Below are 15,935 nucleotides of genomic sequence, written 5' to 3'. Positions count from 1 at the left end.
TTCCATTTTGTTTCACCAGTTCTCTCAGTGACAAACCCCTCCCCTACTGCCATGTCTGCAGTGTTTTTGTGGATTTCGTTGACAAATGTTCCCTCTGAATAAATAATCTATAAAGGAAAACACAATTATTGCAAAGTTGTATCCCACCTTAGTAACTAGCCTCATGCTCTAAAATACTGTCAAATGTAACTACTGCATAAGAATACTTAGTAATTAACAAGAGATAGTTAAATAGACAACTCATGTATCTCTTTTGAATGGTAACTTTGATGTTGCTGCTGTTGCTGTTTACCAGCACAGTGAGTAGAAATGTTGCTCATTATTGCTTTTGAAAGTTTTCTCCCTGACAAGTGGTGAAAATATGATCCTGGAAAAAGAAGATCATCTGAAAAAAAATGTGCATCTGTAAAATAAGTTTTCCTTTTCAAATGTCTTGTACCAAGCTGTTTAATGTCCCCCATGCTATGAGCTGAATGTGACCGGGGCAGATTTGAGGTGACAAATGTTGCTATGCTTCTGATAGAAGGTACTGTACATTAGATAGGGCCTTGTGATCTCCTTAGTAAAGGCTGCTTTCTGATGCAGCACCCGTGCCCAAGTCTCCATTTGTCAACAACACACATATATATGGGCTTCCCTTTGTGGTAGATAAGACTGGAAAACGTGGTTTCAAACAGATTAATGCATAGGATAGACAAAACTAGAGGTAACTGAGAAACTCTTCAACCAGGAAAAAAAGACATTACATATTCACCTCACTTTCAGAACTACAACTCAATGTAAATATTTATTTCTCAGGATCTAGTCTCCAGTCCCTCTTTCCTGGTCATTCTATACCATTGTCATCCCCATTGCTAACTCCACCCTTCACTCTTCATCCTTGAAACAAAACACAATCAAATGCTCCTACTTAATTCATCAACACACGTCTCTTCCCCATCTATTAGTTTGAAGGACAAGATTGAGGGCAGAATGTTGCAAATTTACAAAAGGTATTCTGATAAATAAGGTCACTGTGATTCTAGAAGAGATTTCCCACCACCTCTAGCTTACAGTCTCTCATGTTGATAACACACACAATAACTTCTCTACTGTTTTAGCAGTTGAAATAGGTTTCATTTGTACCAGTATTACTTGTCAGCTAAAAATTATAAATAGAAAACCCAGAAAGGAAGGAAGAAAACAACTCCAAACTCAAAAGGAAAATAACCATTTATTAAAAGATTTCCGTTCACTTTTCATCAACTGGTTAATTAGTTGTTCGCTTAGAGTACTACTATCTGGAAGTTTGCCTTGAGTTAAATGAATAAGTAAACAAAGAGTACTGAAATACACCAAAACTTTGTATTTTTTGGAAGAAGCCAAACTTTGTCTGTGTCATCAGTACATTATAAGTAATGATAAGGCTAAGAAAATAAGGATTTCATCAGTTGTTTGTAAATTTAATTAATGCAGAAATGGGCTTTCTGAACATGCAATACAAAAGCAAAATTGTAGTAGACTTTAGTTAAAGCCTGGGTCTAGAATGCAAGCCTAATGCTTTAAAGACTGGCAAAGTCTCTGTTTTACTCTTTCTCTCTTTCTGTGATTTATAGCATACATTGAAGATCTCACAAGATGTGTTGAGCAAAGCAGAAGACTTATTATCGTGCTAACTCCAGACTATATTCTCAGACGGGGATGGAGTATTTTCGAACTGGAAAGCAGACTCCATAACATGCTAGTCAGTGGAGAAATCAAAGTGATTCTGATTGAGTGTACAGAATTAAAAGGGAAGGTGAATTGCCAGGAAGTGGAGTCACTAAAGCACAGCATCAAACTTCTATCACTGGTCAAGTGGAAGGGACCCAAGAGCAGCAAGCTCAATTCTAAGTTTTGGAAGCACTTAGTGTACGAAATGCCCATCAAGAAAAAAGAAATGCTATCCCATTGCCATGTTCTAGACTCCGCAGAGCAGGGGCTTTTTGGAGAACTTCAACCTCTACCTTCAATAGCCATGACGAGTACCTCAGCCACGATGGTGCCATCGCAAGCAGATCTCCCTGAGTTCCACCATTCGGATTCGATGCAAATGAGGCACTGTTGCAGAGGATACAAACATGAGATACCAACCAACACCCTGTCAGTACCTTCCCTAGGCAACCACCACACTTACTGTAACTTGCCACTGACACTACTCAATGGACAGCTACCCCTTAATAATTCCTTGAAAGAGACTGAGGAATTTTCTAGGAATAACGCCCTACTACCATTATCATCCAAAGAGCTTAGCTTCACCAGTGATATTTGGTAGTGAGAAAAAAATTTCAATTCTTCAGAAGAACTACATTGGAATATGAAATTTCTGCTATACTAAACATGAATTACACCTAAAAACATTGAGGTGCTGAAAATGTGAAGAAAAAGGCACAAAACCCATATTTGTACCTAAGTATTTTTGTTTACATTTATAGAATAGTGGGAAAATAGAAGGTCTTGCTTTTATAGTTTGGCACCTTGTCCCAATGTACAGTTTAGATTTTTCCTGAAAAAAAAATCAATTGTGTCCTTTTCAAGTAGGTTTTATGGCACCACATGGACTGTCCATATTTAGGAATTCAGCATTTAAACAGTATTTTTCAAAAGAAAAAAGAAAAAATGAAATTCTAGAGACTCATTGAATTTGAAAGTTCTGAAGGGAGGTTTAAAGGAAAGGAGAACTTCTATAGAGTACTTGGAAACAGCTGGGAGTGATACAGGAACAAAACATATCAAGGCAGCCAATTGGAAGACTGTTTGTCCAGGAAGATCAGTTGAGAAAATAGTATGATTGAAATGCCTATATCTTCTTCAACATAATGGACAACTCCTGTAGACTAACCCAGCAGCTTGTAATAACAGCTTTTAGTTCTATTGGACAAGCACATCAACTGTAGCTAAACTGGTAGTTAGGTAAACTACGTGCATTTCTAAAGCAAATGAATAGACGGTTCTAAGATCTTTAAAGTGATTTTTAGTAAGCCTATGACTTTCTGCATCATTACAAAAACATTTATGACTTGGAAAATGTATCTTTATGGTGCACAATTTATTGTTTTCTAAAACAATCACATTTAGATGTGGTTTCCACCTCCCCCCCAAAACACACTTGTGATCGTCTCTAAGATTTATGTGATGATGTGGGCACTGTCCTACTTGTTTTTCAGCCTCATTGCAAGTTGAGCTTAAATACATATTGACTGAAAATGTATGCATTTGAAAAGAAGTAACGACACTATTCAAACATGAAGTGCTAAGTGATTGAGTTTACTAGTGTTAGAGCAGAGACTGCAGACTTTCTCATCTGCAATGTAGTTGTGAACTGGACCGTTCTGTACATACATGTCTGCTTGGCTACATATGCAAGCCTCCTGCAGAAGTATCTCCATTCCTGGTGCTTCAAAGAATATATTTGACAGACTAAACTTGTCCATCATCATCATACAGTGACTGTGACTGTACCATATCAGCACATCTTTGTGAATAACCTATCTCCTATTGGCTGTAAGGAATGTGTTCCCTACTCTACATCAATTGTGGAATATGGCTTTCTATCACTTACAATTAATTTGGTGTGCTCTCCAACTCGATACCTGTGGGGGTCAATTGCTTAACTGCTTATCAAAGTTGATTCAGAAATTTTGCAAATGGTTCTTACAGAAAGTTCTTGTACAATAATAACGAACAATGTGTACAATGTGTAAAAAGTAAAGCTTTGTTTACCCCTTGTGATTGTGAGACCCAAAAGTAGAAACAAATATGAGAAAATAGGGTTTGGTGATCTGTCTCTAATCTTTTTCCACAGTTGGTTCTCTATGATCCATCAGTGCTGTGAAACTACCTGTTTCTCTGTTGCTACATCTAACTGTTTAGAAAATGCATTATGCACCAAAGCTGTGCTAAAGTTTCACAGTGATAGATGTTTATTTCACATGGAGACAATTAGTTGCTCCTTTGAAAAGTCCTGTTCAACATATGTAGGTATTTCATAGATATATTTTCTTCTACCACGAATGGAAACTTTGGTAACAACTATAGGTATTTCAAAATGAAAATCTATCAATTCTAAAGTGTTTTCCAAGTGTTATAAAGTTGTATTTACTCTGGGTGTTCCTTAATGCTATGTATAGTGACTAAATTAATAATCTGCATGAAATGAGTGGTACTTGTTTTAAGTGGACAATTGTACTTTTTACTGTTTTATTTTTCACAGAAATCTAGATTAATTCAAATAGAATGTTCAGTCATATTTTTAAACTAATAGTTCTGTATTGAGCATGCCAGTTCTGAAAATATAACATGGGCCTCTCTGCTTCCTTTATTTACAATGATTAAACGTGGGTAGCAATTTGAGTTGGCTGGCCACAATGTGTCCTTTCACTGCTTGTAGGTACTCAGAAACAGAGCATTCACACTTGTGCTGGGGAACTTGACAAGAAACCTTTTCTACCATTTTCAGGAACTAATGTGTACACTATCTATAAAAATTTATTTCTAGATGGCAATTCAAAATTTAATTTTCATCGGAGTTTTTTTTAAGAGATATAGCCCATAAAGGTATAATATGCATTTAGTCTAGAACACACTTCATGCTTCCAGTTTCTTTTACAGTGAGACTTTTTTTTCCCCTTTTCAACTTTTCACTGAAATTTGGAAATCTAGGAAACCATGGCTACAACTAGTCCTTACACACTCATAACAACTCTATCATGTGTTATTGCATGCAAGTGAACGTTTGCAAACTGAAATTGAAAGGTGAAACATTCTGAAAACCAAAAGGAAAAATAGAAAACAAAAGATAGATATGGAGAAATGAAAACATTTCATTGAGAATAAGCAGTGCTCAACGATATGGGCAACATGTTCATCCACTTAATTTAGCAAAATATGACTTCTGGGTAGGTTTGATGGACATGGTCCCTGGTCTAACCAGAGAGATAGCAATACAGTTGTGCATTTTCTGAAAATATTATATCACTCACTACCTCCTCTGCACCTCAACTGAATTATAGCCAAATTTGTGCTACTTTCAATAATTAATTCAAATCAGTGACAGAGAGATACTCTCAAACTCCTAGTAAGACTGGATACAGTGTAACATTATATACAGGGAAGATGTTTTAGTTGTGGGTGTAAGGTTAATATCATGCAGCTTAAAGCTCTTAGAAGGATTCAGTGAGGAGTGAAACCAGTTCAATTGTAAAGAAAGTTCAGAAGGAACTGAGCTATAAATGAACTGTAACTAAATGATTACAATTCTGGAGCTGGAGAGATGGATCAGCAATTACAAGCACTGTTGGCTCTTCCAGAGGACCTGGGTTCAATTCTCAGTACCCGCATGGCAGCTCACAACTGGCTGTAACTTCAGGACCCAACACCCTCACACAGACGTACATGCAGGCAAACCATCAATGCACATAAAATAAAAATAAATTAATTAATTTAAAAATTCTACCAAGAATAGGAAGTTACCTTTGACAACTGTGCTATTTATAGGGCTTCCAAGAATATAAAATTACTGGTCTAAAAGCCTTTGCTATCTTTTGACATTTTATGTTTAAATAAACTAATGCCCAGGTTCAGGAAATGGTTTCTGTTTGGGAGTTAGGCAGGCATTTTTTGTGCAACTCTGAAGATCGGCTCCTACGCAAAAACCTAGACATCGATGCACATGCATGTCCATCATTTGAGTTTCAAGAGATGAAAAAGAACTGAGACATAGCTGGTCATAAAGTCTAGCTGAAAGGTAAGTTGTAGGCACAAAGTTGGAAACATTGGAAATGACACTGAACATGTTGTTCTGGCATGTATACTTGCAAATTCACAATTATACACCACAGACACACACAGGGAGGGAGGGAGGGAGAGAGGGAGGGAGGAAGGGAGGATGGGAGGGAGAGGGGGAAGGAGGGAGAGAGGGAGAGAGGAAGAGAGAAAGATGGAGAGAGGAATGGGAAACAAACTAGTTCATTTTTACAATGTTTTCCAAAAATAAAATGCAATAATGACCAAAGGAAAAATTGCACACTTTTTGCACTTATTTCCCAAGGTGACATACTGGACTGATAAAAACCATACTAAAATTAAGATGGAAAATTACCCTATGATAGTCAGCTACATATGAATACTCAAAACCATTGTTACTCTTTTTTGGGAATGAAGTTAATGCTGAACCTTGTCTGGCTCTGGTTCCTCTATTACTCATGCATTTTTGTTGTGAGGTGCCTGATACAAAGTCACAGTTTTGAACATTAAGGCTCTCTAATCAATTTATAAAGTAGTTTGATAAGTTTAGTCATCCTTTAAACTCTGTCATATCAAACTTGCCTTTAAAAGAACTGAAACCAGCCATAAGCAATTTAAGAATATTTATTACTCCACTTAATTACCATGTAAACAGAACTTGTGAAATTATGTACAACCACCTACATTTGTTTTTCTGTGTGCTCACTGCTATTTTCCCAACTATATTTTCTTCCTTGGTGCTACAGTCAATCACTAAATTTATTGAGCACCTCCTGTATACTGGCCAGGGCATAAAATCGAATAGGAAATTTTAAAATTGCAATCCTTGTTCCCAATTAGTTTAGACATCACATTCATGAAGAAAGCAGGGTTGGCAATGCACCCTTTAGTATAAGAAAATTAATATTTGTATGTGCAGTAATAAGCGAGATGGGGATTCTGTATTGATTTGGGCAAGAGATAAGTTTGGTATAGAGAAAACAGTGATGCAAATGGGACTTTCTCAAATATGGAGGATAATACAAGGGAATACTGAGGGAAGAATAAGCAAATCCTATTCAGGTGATGGCAAGAACATACATCTGAGTAAGACCAGGAGGAATGTTAAAGCATTCATCTGAGAGCAAGCAGGGTTTGGGAGAATTAGGAAGGGAAAGGGAGCGAAGGCTGGGAAGCCAGTTACAAGACTCTTCTCACAGTCCAGCTGAAATGAGAGCTAGAGATAAGTGGTGACCTTCTGCCTCAGCAAAGGGCAGAGTGAGAAGAAGAAGAAACAGCCAGGACATAGCAATGCAAACATGAAAATGGAAAAGCAGTAAGCAGTTCAATAACCCAAGCAAGACATTAGTTGGATCAAAGAAAATTTTGAGTGCTTAACCCATGCTTTAAACTGAACGATCTGACAGTGCCAGAGACAGGAGATAGAAAGCACAGTGCTAGGCGAGATTGCTACCGAGATACCCTACAAAGCATCTGGAAGAAAAGAAATTCTCTGAAATGGTAAAAGTGCTTCTTCAAACTGGTTTAGAAAGTACATTCACTCTACTTGTAATTCCCAATTCCCAAGGAAAAAAAAAAACGATGGAATTTTGTTCTCACTGTCTGGTTCTATTTAAATTCCACATCTCGTTTTGAAATGAAGAATTATGACCTTGAAATGAAAGCGCTGATTAAGTCAGGACCAGCGAGATGGCTCAGTGTGTCAAAGTGCTTGCTTCGAAGCTTGACTACCTGAGTTAGACCCGCCCCTTCACCCCCCAAACCCTCCACCCCCATCCCCCTACCCCCACTCCCACCCCCTTTATCCCCCCCTCCGGGACACACATGGCAGAAGGCAAAGAAGAGCTCCAACTCCTCTCTATTTGCATCTACAGGGGTGTGGAGAGGGAGAGGGAGAGAGACAGAGACAGAGAGACAGAGAGAGAGAGACAAAGACAGAGAGACAGAGAGAGACAGAGAAGAGAGAATGAGAATATAAATGTTAAATGTAAGAAAAGGAAAAAAATAAGTGAGTTTCTAAAGATCAGTAGCCAGGAATGGGGTTGAGGTACCCATCATAGGACACATCACAAGGTGTTAATCATATCACATTTGTTGGTCAATGGGAAAGGAAATCTGGAAGCCTCTGTGGAGACCATTACAAAATGTGAGACATAGTATCTTTTATTTCCTTTTTTCACTAAGTAACTTTACAATTTAACAGAAGAGAAGAAATGTATGAGATTATCTCTCTACATCCTGTTTGGGGCTGGGATTTTACAATTCTAAGTATATTTGTGGTGGGAGATCAAAGATTCTTAAAGATTCTGCCAGTTACACAAATCATTATTTCTCAAAAGATTCAGACAGTTTAGTTCTATGAGGCCACCCAATAGTGCTCATTGCTCCTGACCACAACATCCCTTTCCCTAAACACATATTTTATATGCCCATTCATTGCCAACAAAAACTTCTTTTTTTCCAAAGGTTACTTTTATACCTATAATTATTATTCTAGGTGGAAGAATAAGGACTAGATTAGCCTCGTGTACCGGGCACAGGGTGCGACCTACCAGCAGATTTCCCAATGGATTCAGTATGTAGAAAAACCTCAGTTTCTATTCTTTTTCAGAGAATTTTCCAAGCAGTAAATAAACCAAGAGTTCTTCACCATCTTGATAGAGGGGTTATGTGAAACACCTAGAAACCAGAGCAGCTCCATCTATTTTCAGCTGTGGAAAATTCCTTAGCATTTCTATCCCATTTCGTAATTTGAAAAATAAACACATATAGGGGTATTGTAAACATTGTAGGCAAAGTGCTTAGAATAGTACTTTGCACAGCATAAAAATTATATTGCAGATACCACTATACTTCTTATTCCAAACAGAAATGGCACAGTGACCTACCATACACAAACACACACACACACACACACACACACACACACACACACACACACACACACAAAACTATATGTCTTATTGTACTTCCCACTTGGAAGAGATAGGCTATTTTGTTTTGTACGTGACTGGCTGGATGACAAAGGACACTCATTTTCCAGGCAGCTAGCTAGGCAAGAGGTGCATACTGTGGTCATGGAACAGATCAGAGCTAGCTGGCCCATAGAAAGAACAAGCCTACAGTAACTTTGACCTCATTAGTAATGTGTTCTGAGCTAGACAAAAAACAGGACTCCCAAAACATGGATTATTCAGATTTGCTGTCCATGTTAATCAAAGTCCCCAGATGATTGCCTGATACTCTGCTTTACTTTAGCTAGGTTTACATAAGCCCAAAACATCTGGATGAGAAGTGAAAAAATGCAGATGTTTAAGCCCCATGGTGGGAAACTTCCAGATGTCTCAAATTTGGATTTTTCATTTTTGTTCTTTGTTTTAAAAGAAACAGAAAACAAAATAAAAATCTACCATAGTTTATATTTCCCTTAACCTGGGTAAAATCAAGCTGGTTGCTTATTACAGAATTCTAAAATGCCCAAAAGCTGATTAAGGGTCTTTTTGATAATGGATCCATATGGGGTGGGATATGCTTCATTAAAAAATAAAATCTGGTCCATACCTAGCCTTTATGAGAGACAATGGTTGTTATCATGAGCCAATATATTGAAAGGTTGATTATACTGAACTGTCTGGGAAAGTATAGCTGAGGTCATAGCAACAGTAAAGACAAATTTGATAAAGAAATTACTCAAAATGGTGTTTATTTTGTAAGAGCATCTGTCCTCATCTAAAAATATGTGAGTAGTAAAATGCAAAGCAATAGAAATATTTCTTCTGTTTATGAAATTCCAATTTAAGAATTTTTTTTACCTTGAACACAAGCATGAGGAATAAAGGCAGCCACCTTTGGAATGTGAGTTCAAGATCTTCGAAATTCGTGAAGAAGTATCCAAAATGCCTTTCATCAGTGCCCTAGAATAATTTTTTGCTAAGTTAAATTAAGACGGAGCTACCACAGTCTACCTTTAAGATTCTACTGAACTTACGTATCAAGAATAGGAGCACAGACTAAGTGACACATTAAGGATTCACACCGTTTTAGGAATAAACAAGAACTTCAAGGCCATCTATTCCAACCTTTTTATTTAATTCATGAGAAAAATAGGTTCACGTGACAAATGAACTGTGGACTACAGAACCATACTTTTATGATTGAACTGGTGGTACATTTTGACAAAGTATAAGGAAATAAAGAAAAATAGTACCTGATGAACACATGACGATACTGAGCACATGGACGATGCTAGGGAGACACGAGTTATTTGGACAAAATGAAGAGTTATGAAAGTACTAGGGTAAATAAGCATCTTTGGGCTTTGAATTCTATAGTGATATTCTAATATACACAATATTATTCTTCATGAATAACTCTTTCATGGCTACCCCAGCTTCCCCAGTTGATTAAAAATCAGTATATATAATATTGTTTGAGTTCTGAAAGAGCTTGTCACATGGTGATATAAAGGTTTAAAACTTGCTACAAATACTCAAATAAGGCATTGAAGAACTAAGTTCAGGTTTGAGGAGTTGGTTGTGATGATCAGCTAGTGCTTGACTGTACAAGCACATAGCCAGCAAAGCTACCTTCAGATCAAAGTGAGCCTTTCGAAGTCTCCAGCACTGTCTTTGGTTATGTGTACAGAGAAATTACAAATCAACAAATCTCAAGTGCTTCAAAAGGCAAAGCTAAAATCTAAATAAGAAGACATTGGCTTCCGCCAGCAGGGAAAAAAACTGAAGATGTGTGTGTGTGTGTGTGTGTGTGTGTGTGTGTGTGTGTGTGTGTGTGTGTGTCCCAAGAGTTGCCTGGTTTTCTCAATGCATAAACAATAAAAAAAAAGCCTAAGGTAGAATGTATCATTTTGGAGAGAATTAGTATCAAAATCAATATGCTTATTCATTGATTTTGGTTAGTACATAATGTTCATTATTTTTTAACACAATGGAAATTTATTGGAAATAAGAATGTGTATATAAAAAGAAATGTAGGCTATCTCTATAGAATTCAAAGCAGAACCCTTGCACCATACCCGACCATTTATCATTTCAATTTAAAAACATTAATGCTGCCAGTGGAAACAGAAAACAAGTTGTCAGCAGTTTTCCTCGAGCATGATGGAACCACAAAGCCATAGACCAGGCAGTAAAAATTTGTTTAAAAAACTCAATGCTTCAAGACAAGCCAGATCATTATGAGAGATATACTGTAAACTACCCATCTCATTTATTTTGCACGAATGCCAATTCACATGAAATGAGCTTTATTGGTTTGAGAAGTCTTTTTTTTTTCTTTCCTGTCCTTTAATGTGTGTAAACCGAGTTCTGAGCCACATTATGGAGCATGAGGGTCATTGATCTTCCTCTTTACTTTTCTATTCTAGCCACAACCCAAGGTTGATTAAAAATGATGAAGCCAAAGTTTTACTTGCTTCCTTCATTCATGAAAGCTATTTGAACTTTTTTTTTCCCCATTTCTCCAACATCGGTCTCCTTTAATCTCTTAAAACATGGGATGTTTCAAGCTGGAAGGAACCTGGGAGGATATCTAATACTCCTCTTTTAACGGTGGAGAAAATGTTGTCACTTGTCCAATATTAGCGAACTAATTAGTGACAGAGCCAAAACTAGACTCAAGAGTTCCTGATTGACCATAATCATTTCATTATCCTAATCAACCCTCAACAATTCTTAAAAACCAGATTCTTAAAGCAGTCACCCAGGATTTGGGAGTGTAGTTTTTTGAAACATATTTTTTATTAATTTATTTAGATTACATCTCAATTGTTATCCCCTCACTTGTATTCTCCCGGTACTCCCTCCCTCTCTCTTTCACCCTATTCCCCTCCCCTAGGTCTGTGACAGAAGGTTATCTCCTCCCCCATGATATGGTCACATCCTATCAAGCCTCATCCTGGTAGCTTGCTTATCTTTTCTCTGAGTGCCATCAGGCCTCCAAGGGGAGGTGGTCAAATATAGAGCACCTGAATTCATGTCTGAGTCAGTCCTCTCTCTCCACACAGCAGTGGAGAATATCCTGACCATTGGCTAGATCTGAATAGGGGTTCAATATTTACTACATGTATTGTCCTGCCTGGGTCCAGATCCACCAGCCTTAATGGCCTTCTTATAGGTTTCTAGGACCCTCTGGATCCTTCTATTTCCCTATTCTTTCTTACCTCTCTCACCTAGAGTCCCAATAGCAAGTCCCAGTATCTATCTCAATCTCCTGGGTAAGTGAATACTTTCATGGGACATGCCTTTTGGGCTAGTGTCCAATTATAAGTGAGTATATACCATGTGAGTCTTTCTGGGTCTGGGTTAACTCACTGAGGATGATCATTTCTAGTTCCATCTATTTGCCTGTAAATTTCAGGATTTCCTTATTTTTAATAGCTGAGTAATATTCCATAGTGTAAATGTACCACAGGTCAACAGTTAATAAATGGGACCTCATGAGGCTGAGATGCTTCTGTAAGGCAGAAGACATTGTTCACAGAGCAAAGAGACAGCCTACAGACTGGAAAAAGATCTTCACCAACCCTACATCTGACAAAGGTCTAATATCCATAATATATGACGAACTCAAGAAATTAAATTCCACCAAACCAAATAAACCAATTAAGAAATGGGCCTCAGAATTAAACAGAGAATTCTCAACAGAGGAATATCAAATGGCTTAGAAACACTGAAAGAAATGTTCAACACCCTTAGTCACCAGAGAAATGCAAATCAAAACAACTCTGAGATTCCATCTTACACCCGTCAGACTGGCTGAAATAAAAAATTCAAGTAACAGCACATGCTGGTGAGGACGTGGAGAAATGGAACCACTCCTCCATTGCTGGTGGGAGTTCACACTTGTACAACCACTTTGGAAATCAATCTGGTGCTTTCTCAGAAAACTGGGAATAGGGCTTCCTCAAGACCCAGCTATTCCACTCCTGGGCATATACCAAAAAGATGCTCCACCACATAACAAGGACGTATGCTCAGTCATGTTCATAGCAGCCTTATTCATAATAGCCAGAACATGGAAACAGCCTAAGTGTCCCTCAGTTGACGAATGGATAAAGAAACTGTGGTACATTTACACTATGGAGTGTAGTTTTGTGGCAGATCACTTGCTGAGCATGTGCAGAGACCTGGGTTCCATCGCCATCACCTCAATAAAGTAAATGTATATCCATCTTTCTTTTAAGTGAAGGACACTGTCCTGCCAATGCATGAAATGTTAACTCTTTTCTAATTTCTATTTGAGATATCCTCAATGTTACACCAGAAAAATAAAGAGCCTAGAATGAAATAGGAATGTCACCCCCCTATACACTCCACCACCACTTACAGGAGAGAAAATAAACTAATATTATGGGGACTTAATTTGTTCTTAAACTTACACTTCCTACCCAAAGCAACTTGGAAATTTCTTTACTTCTTTTATAGGGAAATACATATGATCCCATGTTTAATCCCTAATATTTTTATAATAATCCTATAATATTTCCTATAATAATCCCTAATGCTTTGATCAATAGTGAAATGCATATACCTTCCATACATATATGGTATATATCCACTATTGATTCATATACCCATTCTTTAAAAAAAAGAAGAAAATTTTTTGAGACTAGATATTACTAAATTTTCACTAAATTTCCAAGCTGACCTTGAACCATTATGGGTAGAAGATATTTTCCATGTAGTATCAGCTATGCAAATTACATTATGATTAGAATAAGCATTTGCATCTGAGAAGAACTATCAGTACGAGTCTAGAACCAGAATCCTATACATATATTCTAGACTTGAATTCACTGGCTATTTAAGTATCAACAAATTACTTAAACTTATCGTGCTCTAGTTTCCTCAGTGGTAAATGGAAAGGAAAATGGTTATAATAACAAGGACTTAAGAAACTGAGCATATAAAGAGCTTAGAAAAGGGGTTTACACACAATAGAGGACGAAAACTTGTTACCTGATACTGTATAGGGGAAAAGTTAGCTCAGCGAATTAATCTCCAACACTGAGCATGGCAGGAACTGTTTTAACGGATTTGAACCATGAAATGTATGCGAGGAAGAATGCCTCTAATTACTAGGCATGGCTATTCATTAAACGTAGTCAACCATGTCCTCTCCTTGAAAACATTAGTGTAATCTTTATTCCAATTACTACTTTTATATCAACCAGCGTTCTTCAAATTAGGATGTGATTCACTAAGAAAACACCCCCCCCCCTCAACAACTCTGAATGAGTGAGTGGCAACTGGCCCTCAGTCCTCCCCTACCTCCCCAGTACAAGCAATACTGGACATGTTAAAGAAATAAGTAGTGGTTTGTTGTTGGTTTTCTTTTTTCAACCCGTAAAGCTCCCTAAATTTCCAGTCACAAATATCCCAACAGGTTTGAAAGGCCAAAAATATAAAGAGAAAGTTCAGTAGGTCAATAAGCCACTGCATAGTTGTGGCTTTTAGGCAATCACAAGCTGAAATGAGTCAACAGTGTGATGTAGATGCTTAGAAAGCGAACGCAGGGCTAGAAGACAGTAATACAAGTAAAATGTCCTGCCCAGTCTAAGAAAATCACTCAGCAGCAGACAGAGGATCTCTGGAAGGCTGTGCTCATATATGAGCACCCACATTCTTATAAGAACTATTTCAGTAGAGAAGGATTTCAGAAAAGATGGTGCAGATGAAGAAGTTTCTGAAACTACGCCATGGAAGGGAGGAACTGGAAAATTTTGTTTTTCCTTAAAAAGAAGAAATTTAGCCAGAATATGACATGGAAACAAAATTAGATTTATTCAGCGTAGTCCCTGCGGGAGAATCAGGATAATAAGTAGAACTCATGAAGAAGCAAATTTAGGCTCAGGATCAGAAAGTCCTGTCTAAGGATATAGACTACCCATAAACAGAATGTGCTGCTTGAAAACGTGGTAAATTTTGTTGCAGCAGCCTCTCTGAGATGGAAAGAATGCAGAAACTAGTTCTACTTTAAGTGTGACTTTAAAATAGTTGATATGAAAGAATGTTTCCTAAACGAAACCTGTGAATATAGCGCAGTGAATGTATTCTCGTTATTAAACTAGCTCCCTTGACTTCTAACAAACCCTCACCATTCCTAGCAGAGGAATCTTTTCTAGTTAACTTTATTTGTCTTTATTCTATGCTCACCCTTTTTGCATTCCTCTCCCTTGGACTCCCACATCTTCTTCTCTCCCATCTCATTCTGTACCACTCACAAACACAAACATTTACTATATAAGACATATGTTGGATTCATTATCTTCCAGGAACTCCTGCTAGTCAGATATGACTGCTTGGTCTAATTAACCCCTTCTCCCCCATTATCTGAATGCTTCAAGTTGAAAACTCTATTTCTCCCTCTTTTGCAAATGTGCTAAAATTCTCCTAACCAGAATAAAACCATAGTTTACCTCATGCATTTGTATATATTGTGTTTTTCCAGAGATATTCACAGTTAACCACAAGGTTAAGTGGAACTCATTCTTCAAGGCCAATGCCTAGTCCAAATTTACCTCACCTTTTCCTTTGCTTTGGGCCCACTGTGTTTCTTACTGGCTTGCATTTTTACCATAGACTTATTATGTCTCTAACTTCTAAGTTTATGGAATTCGCATTTGCTTTTCAATTAAGGAAATGATCATGCTTCCAAAATCAGATACTTTGGATGTTCCCATTTCCTGTGTGCTTTAGAATACTTTTCTGATTTTTTCATTTCTTGTTGGGTATTATTGTATGTTCATAGATATTAAGAACTGCTCAGTTTTAAATTTTTCCTTGCATTTCCAGAAAGCTTACTGCTTTCTTAGTGCATGGCCCATGCTCAGTAAACTCTTAATTGTTTGCCTGTACCTGTAAAGTTTGTTATTTTTGAGTGCCTCTCTGGAAATACAATTCTGGTCATAGGGACACAGAAGTAAACAAAGCAAACATGACTACATGCCTCCATAGAATGTTCATTCTTAAATATGGCCAACAAACTATTTCAAATACAGGCCCTATAGATAGAAGAGTGACCACGACTTTCCCTTCTGTAAACGATTCACGCATGCCATCTAATTAACTTGAACTAAACAACACTGACTTTACCATGTGAAGCAATTTTAGAAACTGTATTCTTATCCTTCCATCTTAGTAGACCCATCCGAA

The 15,935-nt window shown here is 37.4% G+C and overlaps 1 protein-coding gene across 1 annotated transcript in view; it reads left to right on the top strand.

The window, feature by feature from the left end:
* Positions 1–4,350, top strand: part of IL1RAPL2 (interleukin 1 receptor accessory protein like 2) — a 1,137,954-nt gene extending 1,133,604 nt beyond the window's left edge. Inside the window, exon 11 of the mRNA XM_084789849.1 lies at positions 1,596–4,350. Within this exon, the coding sequence (XP_084645975.1) occupies positions 1,596–2,293 (698 nt within the window). The 3' untranslated portion in view covers positions 2,294–4,350. The remainder of the gene's footprint in view (positions 1–1,595) is intronic.
* Positions 4,351–15,935: the final 11,585 nt, after the last annotated feature.

Source organism: Acomys minous, assembly GCF_964271855.1.
Source record: "Acomys minous genome assembly, chromosome: 7".
NCBI classification, from domain to species: domain Eukaryota; kingdom Metazoa; phylum Chordata; class Mammalia; order Rodentia; family Muridae; genus Acomys; species Acomys minous.
Note: the sequence above shows the minus strand (reverse complement) of the source record. Positions and strands in the feature narration are given on the sequence as shown.